The sequence below is a fragment of the Oncorhynchus clarkii genome, chromosome 18 (genome assembly GCF_045791955.1).
Source record: "Oncorhynchus clarkii lewisi isolate Uvic-CL-2024 chromosome 18, UVic_Ocla_1.0, whole genome shotgun sequence".
NCBI lineage: Eukaryota > Metazoa > Chordata > Actinopteri > Salmoniformes > Salmonidae > Oncorhynchus > Oncorhynchus clarkii.
In genome coordinates, this window is record NC_092164.1 from 37,694,510 (window position 1) to 37,711,178 (window position 16,669).

The following is a 16,669-nucleotide window of genomic DNA, read 5'->3' on the forward strand; positions in this document are numbered from 1 at the left end:
ATTTATGTTAAAAAAATACCTAAAGTTGTATTAGGAAAGTTGTTTGAAATGTTTGGATCAGGATTACAGGTAATTTATTAAATGTTTGATGGGGTGCTGTCCTCAGATAATAGCATGGTTTGCTTTCGCTGTAAAGCCTTTTTGAAATCTGACACTATGGCTGGATTAACAACAAGTTCATCTTTAATCCGATGTATAACACTTGTATGATTTATGAATGATTATTATGAGTATTTCTGTTTTTGAATTTGGTGTGCTGCTATTTTACTGGGTGTTGTCAAATCAATCCCGTTAACGGGATTGGCGCGTGAAGGAATCACTAAGAAGTTAACTGGCCTGCACAGAGCCTTGACCTCAACACCATTGAACACATATTTGGGATGAATTGGAACGCCGAGCCAGGCCTAATCGCACAACATCAGTGCCCGACCTCACTAATGCTCTTGTTGCTGAATGGGATCAAGTCCCCGCAGTAATGTTCAAACATCTAGTGGAAAGCCTTCTCAGATGAGTGGAGACTGTTATAGCAGCAAAGGGGGGAACAACTCCATATTAATGGCCATGATGTGTACCAGAGATGCTCACATACAGCATATGTTAGCTCAACTACATAATGATACTGAAGTGCTTGTCATCATCTGAATGGTCTTGATTACTTCCCTTAATTGAACAGTACACTAGGATTCTACATGTTTTATCATGGCTTTGAAATGACTCACTCTTTTAAAAATATATATCATATTGAGATCTTCAGCATCAGTATTTATTTACTGTTTAATCGCGGCAAAATCCCCTCAGCTGTTTCAGCTGCCCCTCACCCCCCACTCGCTTCTCACTTGCAGTGTTCTGTTCCGTCCTAGACTTTGGAATTTGCTGTTGCCATGGCAATGGAATAGAGCACGCTCTCTCGCTTCTTTCCTGTTCCCTCTTGCTTTATATATCCCTCTGTCTCTCTCTAGGTGAAATGTGGAAACGGATCAGCTTCTTTCCTTTTGGGTTGGTCATCGCATAATGTTCAAACCCAGTTGTATTAATGATTCATGATTCTTTTTGTAAGGTTAAGAAATACCATTTTACTTGGCTTCCCTCTCACATCACATTCATTTATTAAATCCTTTCTTTTTTCTTCTTATTCTTCACCCCACAGGAGCAACGCTGAGACCCATGCCATGGCCACTTACTGAGAAGAGGGACGAAACCTCGAGTTGTGGATCCACGTTCACATAGAGACGGAGGTAAGTGAGAAGGGGAGGAACACAGCGAGCAGAGAGAGAGAGAGAGGGGAACGAGAAGAGAGGAAACGAGAGAGGAAACGAGAGAGGAAGAGCGGTCTATGGATGCGGCTTGGACAGAGGGGACTCTGAATGCGCACTCTTCACTGACGAGGAACAGCAAGCTGCAGACATGGAGGCAAAAGGCAGAGGCATGCCCCAAGGTAACACACATTTCACTAGAAACACACTTCACCAAACGCGCACACACGCGCACACACACTTAACGTTAACACTTAACCAAAGACAGCTTAACAGATGCCTGGATTCAAAATGAAACCATATGATTTACCCAAGTAATTATTCTGTAACTAGACTAGACAGTTATACTGAAGTTTTCGTTTTTTTCCCTTCTCAAAGGGCTTTTGTATTTAAACAATTACAAGTCATCAGAGAGACAAAGAACTGACAATGCCTTTCTAATTGTCCCTCTGGGATTAATAAAGTCTTATTGAATTGAAATCGACACACCAGGTTTTGGACATCCAGGTCAATAACGGGTCAATTGTGGCATATCGGTTGTTTCCTTTGAAACACAGACACACCCACACCATTCAAGAGGATACTCTTGATTTGTAGCTTTTCAGTTATCTTTTCCATTTCACCAGCTCTTCTCTTTCTCAATCCCTCTCTCTCCTCCCTCTCTCCGGCCCAGTCATGGTGTGGTGGGAGAAGGGGATCCAGGTTGTCCTCACCACTTTGGGGGCGTTTGCAGCCTTTTCCCTGATGGCGGTGGCCATTGGGACGGACTACTGGCTGTACGCACGAGCCTTCATCTGCAACAGCACGGCCAACTCCTCCCAGGACGACCCCAACAACAAGGACAAGAAAGACCCTGGTGCCCTCACCCACTCTGGCCTCTGGAGGATCTGCTGTCTGGAGGGTAAGGGGAGGTCTAGATGTTTGTGGGGAGGGGTGATGGGGGATCAGTGTATTTCCAGGCTTTTGGTGGGGTCAGATGAATGCCTCAGTGTGTGTGTGTGTGTGTGTGTGTGTGTGTGTGTGTGTGTGTGTGTGTGTGTGTGTGTGTGTGTGTGTGTGTGGGTGTGTGTGGGTGGGTGGGTGGATCACTGTGTTTGGATCGCACGTTTATGTGCACATACGTGCATGTGCAGGTGTGTGTACAAGAGTGTGTGTGTTGTGCAGCTGATGAGCAGCTCAACCATGAAAGACACGGTTCGACACAGTGCTGCCTGGAGTGCATTTAGAGGACATCCAGTGGGCAGTGGCAGACAGTCAGGAGAAAAAAAGGCACATTTCAAGAGCTGCTTATCTAACATGATCTAACATTAGCATTTTTACCCTATTGTCATCTGCGAGAAACTAGTCTTGTCGAGAACCATGCGTGACAATGACTTGATTTTGAAGGTTTGGCTTCGTGAGACCAGCGAATGCTAAAGAGGCAATTGTGATCGACCAATTCGGTTCAGTCTTATGTAGCAAATTTGAAATTGTATTTTTTTAATTTTATTTTTTACATTGGATACAGGTAGAGACTCAGAGCTAGAAAATGGTTTATCATACACTACAGTTGAGGAACAATGGGAATGTAATTCTGCTTTGAAAGTTGATAAACTTGTAACCTCACTTTTGAGAAAATGGCCTTTGAATGTTTTGGTGCACCTATTGAAGAGCTCTTTTTTGTTTACACCTATTCAACATCGTTCACACCCTCTTAAGCTTTAGCCCCACCCGTCTCTTTAAGAGTTGATCCGAGCGTTCTGTCCAACAACAGCAGTCGGGCACCCAAGCTAACTGGCTAATGTTGGCCCAGCTTGCTAGCTACTTCCAGACACAAATGAGAGAACAGCTCACTCTGACTATTTTACTCGCCCTAGCAGAGCTGGTTAGGCTGTTTTTATGTTATCCAGAGCCTTGGTAACTCAGACGAGAGTGCTCTGAAATCGGAGTAGATAGCCAGAGCGAATTTACCAGCTACGTATATCAACAGTTGTCGCAGTGACATCGTTAACATTCAATTGAAATGGTTACGTGCATAGTGGAGTCTTTTGTTATCCTTTCTAGGGCAGGCTTTCCGCTAGCGGAACCCCTCGACAACATTCCGCTGAAAAGGCAGTGTGCGAAATTCAAAAATATTTTTTTGAAATATGTAACATTCACACATTAACAAGTCCAATACAGCAAATTAAATATAAACTTCTTCTTAATCTCCCCATCGTGTCCGATTTCAAAAAGGCTTTACAGCGAAAGCACAACATATGATTATGTTAGGTCAGAGCCAAGTAAAAAAAACACCGCCATTTTTCCAGCCAAAGATAGGAGTCACAAAAAGCAGAAATGTAGATTAAATGAATCACTAACCTTTGATGATCTTTATCAGATGACACTCATAGGACACCATGTTACACAATACATGTATGTTTTGTTCGATAATGTGCATATTTATATCCAAAAATCTCAGTTTACATTGGCGCGTTACATGCAGTAATGTTTTGATTCCAAAACATCCGGTGTTGTTGCAGAAATAGTCATAATAAACATTGATAAAAGACACAAGTGTTATTCACAGAATTAATGATAGACTTCTCCTTAATGCAACCGCTGTGTCAGATTTCAAAACAACTTTACGGAAAAAGCATAATCTAAGTACGGCGCTCAGAGCCCAATCCAGCCAAAGAAATATCCGCCATGTTAGAAGTTAGAAATAACATTATAAACATTCACTTACCTTTGATGATCTTCATCAGAATGCATTCCCAGGAATACCAGTTCCACAATAAATGACTGATTTGTTCCATAAAGTCCATCATTTATGTCCAAATAGCAACTTGTTGTTAGCGTGTTCAGCCCAGTAATCCATCTTCATGAGGCGCGAGCACTACGTCCAGACAAAAACTCTAAAAGTTCCGTTACAGGTCGTAGAAACAAGTCAAACGATGTATGGAATCAATCTTTAGGATGTTTTTAACATACAGTGCCTTGCGAAAGTATTCAGCCCCCTTGAACTTTGCGACCTTTTGCAACATTTCAGGCTTCAAACATAAAGATATAAAACTGTATTTTTCTGTGAAGAATCAACAACAAGTGGGACACAATCATGAAGTGGAACGACATTTATTGGATATTTCAAACTGTTTTAACAAATCAAAAACTGAAAAATTGGGCGTGCAAAATTATTCAGCCCCTTTACTTTCAGTGCAGCAAACTCTCTCCAGAAGTTCAGTGAGGATCTCTGAATGATCCAATGTTGACCTAAATGACTAATGATGATAAATACAATCCACCTGTGTGTAATCAAGTCTCCGTATAAATGCACCTGCACTGTGATAGTCTCAGAGGTCCGTTAAAAGCGCAGAGAGCATCATGAAGAACAAGGAACACTCCAGGCAGGTCCGAGATACTGTTGTGAAGAAGTTTAAAGCCGGATTTGGATACAAAAAGATTTCCCAAGCTTTAAACATCCCAAGGAGCACTGTGCAGGCGATAATATTGAAATGGAAGGAGTATCAGACCACTGCAAATCTACCAAGACCTGGCCGTCCCTCTAAACTTTCAGCTCATACAAGGAGAAACTGATCAGAGATGCAGCCAAGAGGCCCATGATCACTCTGGATGAACTGCAGAGATCTACAGCTGAGGTGGGAGACTCTGTCCATAGGACAACAATCAGTCGTATATTGCACAAATCTGGCCTTTATGGAAGAGTGGCAAGAAGAAAGCCATTTCTTAAAGATATCCATAAAAAGTGTTGTTTAAAGTTTGCCACAAGCCACCTGGGAGACACACCAAACATGTGGAAGAAGGTGGTCTGGTCAGATGAAACCAAAATTGAACTTTTTGGCAACAATGCAAAACGTTATGTTTAGCGTAAAAGCAACACAGCTGAACACACCATCCCCACTGTCAAACATGGTGGTGGCAGCATCATGGTTTGGGCCTGCTTTTCTTCAGCAGGGACAGGGAAGATGGTTAAAATTGATGGGAAGATGGATGGAGCCAAATACAGGACCATTCTGGAAGAAAACCTGATGGAGTCTGCAAAAGACCTGAGACTGGGACGGAGATTTGTCTTCCAACAAGACATTGATCCAAAACATAAAGCAAAATCTACAATGGAATGGTTCAAAAATAAACATATCCAGGTGTTAGAATGGCCAAGTCAAAGTCCAGACCTGAATCCAATCGAGAATCTGTGGAAAGAACTGAAAACTGCTGTTCACAAATGCTCTCCATCCAACCTCACTGAGCTCGAGCTGTTTTGCAAGGAGGAATGGGAAAAAATTTCAGTCTCTCGATGTGCAAAACTGATAGAGACATACCCCAAGCGACTTACAGCTGTAATCGCAGCAAAAGGTGGCGCTACAAAGTATTAACTTAAGGGGGCTGAATAATTTTGCACGCCCAATTTTTCAGTTTTTGATTTGTTAAAAAAGTTTGAAATATCCAATAAATGTCGTTCCACTTCATGATTGTGTCCCACTTTTTGTTGATTCTTCACAAAAAAAATACAGTTTTATATCTTTATGTTTGAAGCCTGAAATGTGGCAAAAGGTCGCAAAGTTCAAGAGGGCCGAATACTTTCGCAAGGCACTGTAAATCATCAATAAGGTTCCAACCGGAGAATTCCATTGTCTGAAGAAAAGCACTGGAACGAGAGCGAACTCTGTCGGGACCGCGCGTCACGAGCCTGAGACACTCTGCCAGACCACTGACTCATTCAGCTCCCATTCCCCACTCCTTTATAGTAGATGCCTAAAACAAGTTTCTAAAGACGGTTGACATCTAGTGGAAGCCTTAGGAAGTGCAACTTGACCCCATAGACACTGTGTATTCGGTAGGCCAAGCTTTGAAAAACTACAAACCTCAGATTTCCCACCTCCAGGTTGGATTTTTCTCCGGTTTTCACCTGCCATATGAGTTCTGTTGTACAGACATCATTCAAACAGTTTTAGAAACTTCAGAGTGTTTTCTATCCAATGCTAATAATAATATGCATATATTATCATCTGGGACAGGGTAGGAGGCAGTTCACTCTGGGCACGCTATTCATCCAAAAGTGAAAATGCTGCCCCCTATCCCAAAAAGGTTAAGACATGTAGCTAGCTAAACAGTGAACCATAATCCCAACTCACGATGTTACTACCCTGCATGAATCTGCAGGTAGCTAACCAATCAGGTTCAATGTTAGCTAGCTAACATTAGGCTATAACTAGCAAAGCAAATGGCTCTGAGATACAAATAATATTATTACACAGATCATACATGTAACGTTAGCTAACTAGCTAATAGTACACTTTAACTTGAAATGAAAATGACTTTCTGACTAAATTCGAAACGTGTAATATCAGAAAATGTAGCTAGCTAGACTATCTTACCCATATACATGGATGGATGCTTCTCCCTCTCTGTCACGGTTGCCCTTAGTTTGAAAATGTAATCCAGAGTGTTTTCTCCATTTCCTTAGCTACTGTATCATACTCTAATTCCACCATGCATTCCACTGATTTCAAAACTCGGTCCTCGAGAAAGTGGAGAGCAACACTTATGCAGTTCTATTACGCAATATATATATATATATATATGTAAACTACATTAGACAGAATTACCTACACATACTGACCAGCTTAAATAGATAAAAGCCTGCTACATGGCAGACCAATCCAGACTCATCTCTCGGCGTGTCAAGCCATTCATTATCTCAGCCAATCATAGCAAGCGGGAAGGTTGCTGACTTTTTGTTTGATATTAAGGCACATGGGGCCTCCCGGGTGGCGCAGTGGTAAAGGGCACTGTACTGCAGCGCCAGCTGTGCCATCAGAGACTCTGGGTTCGCGCCCAGGCTCTGTCGTAACCGTCTGCGACCGGGAGGTCCGTGGGGCGACGCACAATTGGCCTAGCGTTGTCCAGGTTAGGTAGGGCTTGGCCGGTATGGATGTCCTTGTCTCATCGCGCACCAGCGACTCCTGTGGCGGGCTGGGCGCAGTGCGCGCTAACCAAGGTTGCCAGGTGCACGGTGTTTCCTCTGACACATTGGTGGGGCTGGCTTCCGGGTTGGATGCACGCTGTGTTAAGAAGCATTGCGGCTTGGTTGGGTTGGGTTGTGTATGTTTCAACCTTCGTCTCTCCCGAGCCCGTACAGGAGTTGTAGCGACAGGAGTTTAGTAGCTACTAAAAAAAAAAATTGGATACCACGAAATTGGTGAGAAAAGGGGGTAAAATTAAAATAAATAAATAAAGATATTAAGGCACATTAAATGTCTCTCCTGTGAAATAGTGACGCGGACATACGCCTAGTTTCCTGTAACGAGTCAGAAGTATGAGTGATGAGTCATTAGTTATAGTCTGATGGAGTGGGACTCCATTTGCTACCTACAGTAAGTGATAGACCGCAAAAGAGGACAACAACAGCCATTATATATAATATTTGTGGCAGATGCTCAACATACTGATTACAGCTTCTTAATTATTGATGAAGTCTGTTGTCCTCTTCAGAGTACAAAGGGTTGTTTGTGGTTCATTTGACTGTCACAACCGACTTGAAAAGGGATTCAAATGAATACTTAATATGTCCATACACCAAGCCCCAGATATCTGTCCTGTCCTGTTTCTGTCTCTAATACTCTCTAATACCCATCTCTCTCCCATATTTCTGTATTTCTCTTTGTCCATCTGTTTTCTCTCTCTGTCCATCTCTGTTTTCTCTCTCTGTTCGTTTTTCTCTCTCTCTCTGCCTATCTCTCTCTCTCTCTCTGTCCATCTTGCTCTCTCTGTCCATCTCTCTCTCTGTCTCTGTCCATCTCTCTCTCTGTCTCTGTCTCTCTCTCTCTCTGTCCATCTCTCTCCATCCATCCATCCATCCATCAAATTTGGGAAAATGACACTCTCTAATTGTTTTATATTTTTGACATTTTGTCAAGAAATGCAGCTCCGTCTCAGGTTCTGCTGTTGTGCAGTGGTTGCACAGCCTTTCCTCTACAGGGAGCCAGGTTTTCCTGTGTCTACCCTTCTCAATGGCAAGGCTGTGCTCACTGAGCCTGTACTTTGTCAAGGTTTTTCTAAGGTTTTGATCAGTAACCATGGTAAAATATTTAGCCACAGTGTACTGTCGATTTAGGGCCAGATAGCACTGCATTTTGCTTTGTGCTTGTGTTTGTGTTTGTGTTTCCCAATAAGCAATATAGTTTTGTTTTGACTGTGTTGTAATTTGGTTTATCCTGATTGATTGGATGATCTGGTCCTGAGGCTTCAGTGCGTTAGTTGAACAGGTTTGTGAACTCAGCCCCAGGACCAGCTGGATGAGGGGACTATTTTCTTTGCTCAGCTCTTGGCATTGCAGGGCTTGGTAATGATATGAGAGGGGGTCACTGTATTTGAGATGTTTCCAAAACTTAATTGCTCTTTTTTGAGTTGTTATTATTAGTGGATATTGGCCTAATTCTGCCCTGCATGCATTGTTTGTAGTTTTCCTCTGGACATGTAGGAGAATCTTACAGAACTCTGCATGCAGGGTTTCAATGGGGTGTTTGTCCCATTTGTTGAAATCTTGTTTTGCAAGTGGACTCCACACCTCGCTGCCATAAAGTGCAATTGGTTCAATGAGATATTGAATTAGTTTTAGAAACATTTTAATAAGTATTTCAATTTGAATTAGCTTTTTAATGCGTGCTTTCTCTCTCAGCTCATTCACTGCCTCATTAAGGTGTCCAGTTGAGCTTATTTTTAAACCTAAGTAATTGTAGTGTGTACAGTACTCTATATATTTTGTACCAATTGAGAACTTTGGTTTAATTCCCTGAGATCTGGATCTTCTCTTGAAAATCATTATTTTAGTATTTTTTGGGGTTTACTGCCAGGGCCCAGGTCTGGCAGTACTGCTCTAGCAGGTCCAGGCTCTGCTGTGGGCCATGTGCTGTGGGTGACAGCAGGCATAGGTCATCTGCGAAGAGTAGGCATTTAACTTCTGAATTGTGGAGACTAACACCAGGGGCTGAGCATTTTTCTAGAATAGTGGCCAATTCGTTAATGTAAATATTGAAGAGTGCAGGGCTCAGATTGCAACCCTGGCGAAGGCCCCGCCCCTAGTTAAAGAATTCTGTTATTTTCTTACCAATTTTAATGCTGCACGTATTGCCAGTATACATTGATTTAATTATATCATATGTTTTACCCCCTACACCACTTTCAATAACTTTGTAGAATAGTCCTGTATGCCAAATAGAATCAAATGCTTTTTGGAAGTCGATAAACCATGCATATATTTTGGTATTATTCTGGTGGACATGTTTATCTATCAGGGTGTGTAGGGTGTAAATATGATCAGTTGTGCAATGTTTTGGTATAAATCCAATTGGGGTTTTACTCAAGACATTGTGCTTATCAAGGAAGTTTATAATACTACAGAAAACCTTCCCCTAGTTACTGTTCACACAAATGCCTCTGTAATTGTTAGGGTCAAATTTGTCTCCATTCTTAAAGATTGGGGTTATGAGTCCTTGATTCCAGATGTCAGGGAAATAACCTACATTCAGGATCAAATTAAACAGTTTTAATATAGCCAATTGAAATTTTGCACTAGTGAGTTTGAGCATCTCATTTAGGATACCATCAGGTCCACATGCCTCTTTAAATTTGAGAGCCTGAAGTTTCTTATAGAGCTCCTGGTCAGTAATTGGGGAGTCCAGTGGATTTTGATTGTCCTTTATAGCTTTTTCTAATCCATTCAACTTCTCATGAATTGGGCGTTGTTCTGCGTTTGTGTCAATTTGAACGGTCTGGTTGTCACGTTCTGACCTTGGTTCTTTTATTATGTCTTTGTTTTAGTATGGTAAGGGCGTGAGTTGGGTGGGTTGTCTATGTTAGTTTTTCTATGATTTGCTATTTCTGTGTTTGGCCTGGTATGGTTCTCAATCAGAGGCAGCTGTCAATCGTTGTCCCTGATTGAGAATCATACTTAGGTAGCCTGGTTTCACTTTTGAGTTGTGGGAGTTTGTTTTCCCGTGTCAGTGTTTGGTCCACACGGTACTGTTTCGGTTGAGTTATTTCACGTTGTTGTTTATTGTTTTTGTTTCAGTGTTCACGTTTCTTATTAAAAATCAAGATGAACACTTACCTTTGGTCCTCTCCTTCATACGACGACCGTTACAGTTGTAGAGTGTTTTAAAATGGGTCGTCCATATGTCACCATTTTGTATCGCTAATTCCTCTTGTTTAGATTTTTTTTTTCTTCAATTTTGCCAGAGGTTGTGTGTTTATGGACTCCTCAATTAGTGTCAGCTGCTTGCTGTTGTACTGTGTTTTTTTGGTTCTGAGTGCACGTTTATAGAGTTTTAAAGTCTCACAGTAATGAAGGTGTAATTCACCATTATTTGGGTCTTTGTGCTTTTGGTTGGACAGTGTTTTTTCCTTATAATTTTACAATCTGCATCAAACCAGTTGTTATCTGTGGTCTTTTTTGTTTCGTTTTTTTATCTATTTCAATTTCAATTGTGATTCTTTTGCCGTTTGCCTGAATATATAGTTGATATTTTGTACTGCCAGATTGATGCCTTCTTTATTGTGAGTGAATGTGGTATCCAGAAGGTTATCTAAGAGTGTTTGGATATTTTGGTTCCAGGTTGCTTTCTGGTATTCTTCTGTGTTGTTTTGGGCCCAGCTGTATGAATTGCTGATGTTGTATAGCTTACTGGGCTGTGAATGTGTGGTTGTTTCCATGTCTGTTCTTTTGAGGAACAATGTAATTTGGCTGTGATCAGACAGAGGTGTTAGTGGCTTGACAGTGAATGAGCTGAGAGAGAAAGGGTCAATGTCTGTAATCATATAGTCTACTGTACTGTGGCCGAGGTGAGCAGTAGGTGAATCTCCCAAAGAGTCCCCCTGTAACCTACCATTGACAAAGTACAGTGTGCTCGTTAGATCAGGTAGTGTTCCTGTACGCACATTTGTGTCCCCACAGATGAGCACATTTCCCTGGGCCTGGAAATGGCACGTCTCTTCCTCAAGGGTCTCTCTCTCTCTTTCTCTCCTTCTCAGGGCTGAAGAGAGGAGTGTGTTCTCAGATCAATCATTTCCCGGACGATGCAGACTATGATCAGGATGCAGCAGAGTATCTCCTGCGTGAGTAAGGGGACGTGGGATGCAGCAGAGTATCTCCTGCGTGAGTAAGGGGACGTGGGATGCAGCAGAGTATCTCCTGCGGGAGTAAGGGGACGTGGGATGCAGCAGAGTATCTCCTGCGGGAGTAAGGGGACGTGGGATGCAGCAGAGTATCTCCTGCGTGAGTGAGGGGACGTGGGATCCAGCAGAGTATCTCCTGCGTGAGTAAGGGGACGTGGGATGCAGCAGAGTATCTCCTGCGTGAGTAAGGGGACGTGGGATCCAGCAGAGTATCTCCTGCGTGAGTAAGGGGACGTGGGATGCAGCAGAGTATCTCCTGCGTGAGTGAGGGGACGTGGGATGCAGCAGAGTATCTCCTGCGTGGGTAAGGGGACGTGGGATGCAGCAGAGTATCTCCTGCGTGAGTAAGGGGACGTGGGATGCAGCAGAGTATCTCCTGCGTGAGTAAGGGGACGTGGGCAGTGGGAGGATGTCACTAGAAAGATGTGATGTCGAATTGAAAAGAAATGCTGGGAAACAGCATTAGTGAATGCCGAGGTACAAGGTTATGAGTTAGCTAACTCAATCAGTATCTCTCATTTGCCGGAGGGAATTATAACAAAGGAATGGGATCTTCCAATCCAACCAGAACATCGGTTGGAATAAGAATGTAGGATACATTTAGTCATTTATGAAAGGTGTTACAAAATAAATGCTTAGTGTGGCATATTACTCTACCCCAGATGGTGACAATGTCACATACGCAGCCGGAAAAGCAAGGGTTGGAACCAGTTCAGGGAACAGAATCAAAAACTGGAAAATAACACAATTATCTGAGTAACGGAGCCCGTGATCTATACTGTTCCAGAACGGAACCGTTATTTTAAAAGCATGGGAACCGGTCAATAACATTCTTTTACATTCCGGACATTTTTTTTCTTCCAGTCCACAACAAAGCCCCTGTGTCACTCAGAAACATATTCCAGCGTCTGCCTGGCAGCTGGAAATCTTTACCAGTGCGTGTACGTGTGTGTGTAGGCTACCTGCATAGGTTACTGTAGCCACCTGATGACGTTACAAGCATGGTTTCAGAAATTGGGGAGATACACTATAGTTACCACATTGGATGTATTAAGTACAGAAAGGTAAGATGTGTTTTTAATTCTAGTGCTGCTCTGCACACACAAGCTTGTTAGCTAGGTACATTTGCTCTGGTCCAACATTAAACCAACTCAGAAGTTCAAAGACATTCAAGTTCCTCCATAGAGCTGATCCTCCGTAGGTATAATTCTGTGGGCGTAATTCAGATAATGCATCATAACAAGATTCCCAGCGCTTCAAGGCAAGCTTCCTCCCATCCTCTCTTGCTTTGTCCTCCCCTGCAACATTTCAGTTGCATCTGGCGCCTTACACTGTGACTGGCAGCACAGTGTGTCTGTGTTTGTCTTTCATTATGATTAAAACCATGCTGTTACGGCAAAATATAATTAGCTCTTTGTGACTTTCCTATACAGATTAAATCGCTTACCTGCTCGTTTAGCTGCACTGATTGGTGAAGTAATTTAATCTACAGCTAAATGTAATTTCCCCCCAACTATTTTAGAGGTTTAAAATGAACAGAAAGGAATAATATAAACCGGTACTTTTTGGGGAGTTCAAACCGGTTCAGAACTTTATTTTGCTGGTCGGAACAGCGGAACGTAACTTAACAAATAATGGTTCTGTTCGGAACGAAACGAGTGGGAAATAATTTGGGTTTCTACCCCTGCAAGTCACCTTCACAACTTTATCTTTAATATACGTATTTGCTAAGCTCAGCAGGTTACGACACAATACGTTTGCAGTCGCTTCCAATATTATCAGAGGATAGGATCTCCTATCTAAGCAAAGGTCCAGGTAGAAGATACCCATAGGCATAGATCTAGGCTCAAATTACCCTTCCCAAATCACAACTATAACCATTAACCACTGTCAACAAGAAGCTGACCTTAGATCAGCAACTAAGGAACATTTCACCACCTTCCGTCTGCAGGTGTTGTCCGAGCCTCCAGTATCTTCCCCATCCTGAGTGCTATACTGCTCCTGATGGGAGCGATATGTGTTGCATCCAGCAGCTTCTACAAGAGCAAGAGGAACATCATCCTAGGAGGAGGCATCCTGTTTGTGGCTGCTGGTAAGGCGCCGGCGTCTTGTTCTTGACAGTTTCTCTATTACTCAGTACACATGGGGCTGGTTTCCTGGACACAGATGAAGCCTAGTTCTGGAGTTCAAATCATGCTCGATGGTGTCTCATACTCCTTTTCCTCTTGTTATGATGGAATGCCCTACTCTGCCTTAAATGTTCTCAATGGTCTCTGAACTCGGAAACGAGTGTTGTTGTTAAGGCTAATATAATTATCCCCATCATTTCATCCATCCATGATATTCACTTTTGTGTTGTTTTTCCCTCCCTATAACTCGTTTCATGTTAATGATGTTGGTTGCGGCTTAGATTTCCCATGTAAATGTAAATGAGATTTTTCTACATTTAATTTGGCAAGTCAGTTAAGAACAAATTCTTATTTACAATGACGGCTTACCGGGGAACAGTGGGTTAACTGTCTTGTTTAGGGGCAGAACGACAGATTTTTACCTTGTCAGCTCGAGGATTTGATCCAGCCACCTTTCGGTTATGCCCAACGCTCTAACCACTCGGCTACCTGCCACCACATACAGTATATCATCCCTTGAGTGGAGACTCAGGTCAATGAGGCACAACACAACAGAAGTAATACATATTGTTTATTTAGTAATATGCCATATATTACCTCCTAAGTGGAGATATGGGTCAATGAGACATAACACAAGAGAAGTAATCAAGTTGAGACGGTTCGTTTAGAGCCATTCCCTCACCCCCCTATGGAAAAGCTCAGAGAAAATCAATGGCATATTATACTGAACAAAAATGTAAAAAGAACGCAGCAGGCAACAATTTAAAAGATGATACTGAGGTTCCAGTTCATATAAGGAAATCAGTCAATTGAACTACATTTATTAGGTCCTAATCTATGGATTTCACATGACTGGGCAGGCGCACAGATTTGGGTAGGCCTAGGAGGGCATAGGCCCACCCACTTGGGAGTCAAGCCCACCCACTGGGGAGCCAAGCCCAGCCAATTATAATGAGTTTTTCCCCACAAAGGGGCTTTATTAGAGACAGAAATACTCTCAGACGATCCCACAGGTGAAGAAGTCAGATGTGGTGGTCCTTTGCTGGGCTGGTATGGTTGCATGTGGTCTGTGGTTGTGAGGCCGGTTGGACGTACTGACAGATTCTCTAAAACGACGTTGGAGGCGGCTTATGGTAGAGAAATTAACTCTGGCAACAGCTCTGGTGGACATTTCTGCAGTCAGCATGCCAATTGCACGCTCCCTCAAAACTCTGTGGCATTATGTTGTGTGGCAAAACTGCACATTTTAGAGTGGTGCACCTGTGCAATCATCATTCTGTTTAATCAGCTTCTTGATATGCCACACCGGTCAGGTGGATGGATTATCTTGGCAAAGGAGAAATGCTCACTTAAAAAGCATGCAAACAAATTTGTGGTCAAAATTTGAGAGAAATAAGCTTTTTTTACGTTTGAAACATTTCTGGGATCTTTTATTTCATCTCATGAAACATGGGACCAAGACTTTACATGTTGTGCGTGTATTTTGTTCAGTGTATATTCGAGTCTATATCTCACCTCTGTCTGTCCCCCAGGCCTGAGCAACATCATCGGCGTGATAGTGTACATCTCTGCGGCGCTAAGCGACATCTCGCCCAAGAAGGACGAGGACAAGAAGTGGCATTACTCGTACGGCTGGTCCTTCTACTTCGGAGGCCTCTCCTTCATCCTGGCTGAGATGGTGGGCGTCCTTGCCGTCAACATCTACATCGAGAAGAACAAGGAGCTGCGCTGCCGCTCACGCACCGAACTCTTCAAGAGCACCACGCACGCCATGCTCCGCCTGCCCAGCTACCGCTTCCGCCGGCGCTCCCGCTCCAGCTCGCACTCTACCGACCCGCCACGCTCCCCCCGTGACACCTCACCCACAGACGCCAAGAGTTTTGCATTACCGCCGTCTGCCCCGCCTTTCTCTGTGGCCACCCTGCCCAACCCGCACCATGCTGGTGGAGGAGTAGGGGGCGATATCTCCATGTATACCCTGACCCGGGACTCCAAGATGGGGAGTCTTGGTGGCGGCGGGCCCCCCCTCTACGGCACGGTGGACCGGGCCTCCCTCTACCAGCTGCACAGCTACTTCCCCAATGAGGAAGTGGGGGTGATGATGAGCGGTACACTGCCTTCTCTCTCCAAGTCCAACCTCTCTGCGGCGGGTCAGAATGCCGCTGTCGGCGGCACTGCCATTGCGCCCCTGAATACCTTGTCATCCTCCGGTCTTACCCCCCAGCAGCCACCTCTGTCCACTGGCACCATGGAGAGAGAGAGGGGCATGGGCACCCTGGACCGCCTCGGGGGCAAACGGAACAGGGACACTGACTCGGACACGCTGAACAGGAGAACCACGCCAGTGTGAGCCTTGGAGATAGGAGCAAGAGCCATGGAGGTGCAGGGCCATCTCAGTCTGTTTTTGACTACTATGAATATATCTATTCCACTGACGAGAATATCAAATGTATTATTAACAACAGTATTGAGTATATATTCATTTTGAAATGCACAATATGTCTATAGTTGTAAACTTTGGTTTGTCTTATCATTCCGAGTGCTTGATTATCATAGCCAGGTTACAAGACTGTAAAGATGGTAACTTCTTGAATATGATCACATTGCTGTTGTTTCTTGTAATCGTAAATGAAGGGTAAATTTGTACATTTTGAACTATGATTTTTGTATTTTAAAGTTTTCATTGATTTCTAGCTCCATCACAATTAAATCTATGGGCGTCATGCAGGAAGCATGTGCCCAAATTATGAGTGTAATATTGTATTTGTATTTTATTTTAAATATATTTTATTATTATTAATAATAATTGTTACTATTATTATTATTATTGTTATAATTATTGTTATCATCCCATTTTTAAGGCTATTGTTTTTGTTATTACAGGTATAACCAACATAGCCTAATCTGTGTTTTTTATTCTTCATGACAAGTGTATTAGATTATAGGCTTTATTTTAGTGATGGTATGTACTGTATTCTTATTGTTCTTCTTTAAAGCAGTGACTCTCAACTCGTGGGTCGCGACCCAAATTTGGTTCACGGGAGGTTTTGAATTGGTATACCCATTGTAACTTCTTGAATATTATCACAATGCAAATACTGGGTCACTACTAAAACAACCTGGTTTAATTTGGGT

At 42.9% G+C, this 16,669-nt stretch overlaps 1 protein-coding gene across 1 annotated transcript; it reads left to right on the forward strand.

Moving 5' to 3' along the window:
* The first annotated feature begins 1,271 nt into the window (after window positions 1–1,271).
* On the forward strand, window positions 1,272–16,320 carry LOC139372610 (voltage-dependent calcium channel gamma-4 subunit-like). The gene is made up of 5 exons (XM_071112376.1): window positions 1,272–1,435; window positions 1,927–2,154; window positions 11,262–11,345; window positions 13,357–13,497; window positions 15,067–16,320. Exons 1-5 carry the CDS (start codon window positions 1,405–1,407, stop codon window positions 15,882–15,884), a joined length of 1,302 nt encoding a protein of 433 aa, XP_070968477.1. The 5' UTR covers window positions 1,272–1,404; the 3' UTR covers window positions 15,885–16,320.
* Window positions 16,321–16,669: the final 349 nt, after the last annotated feature.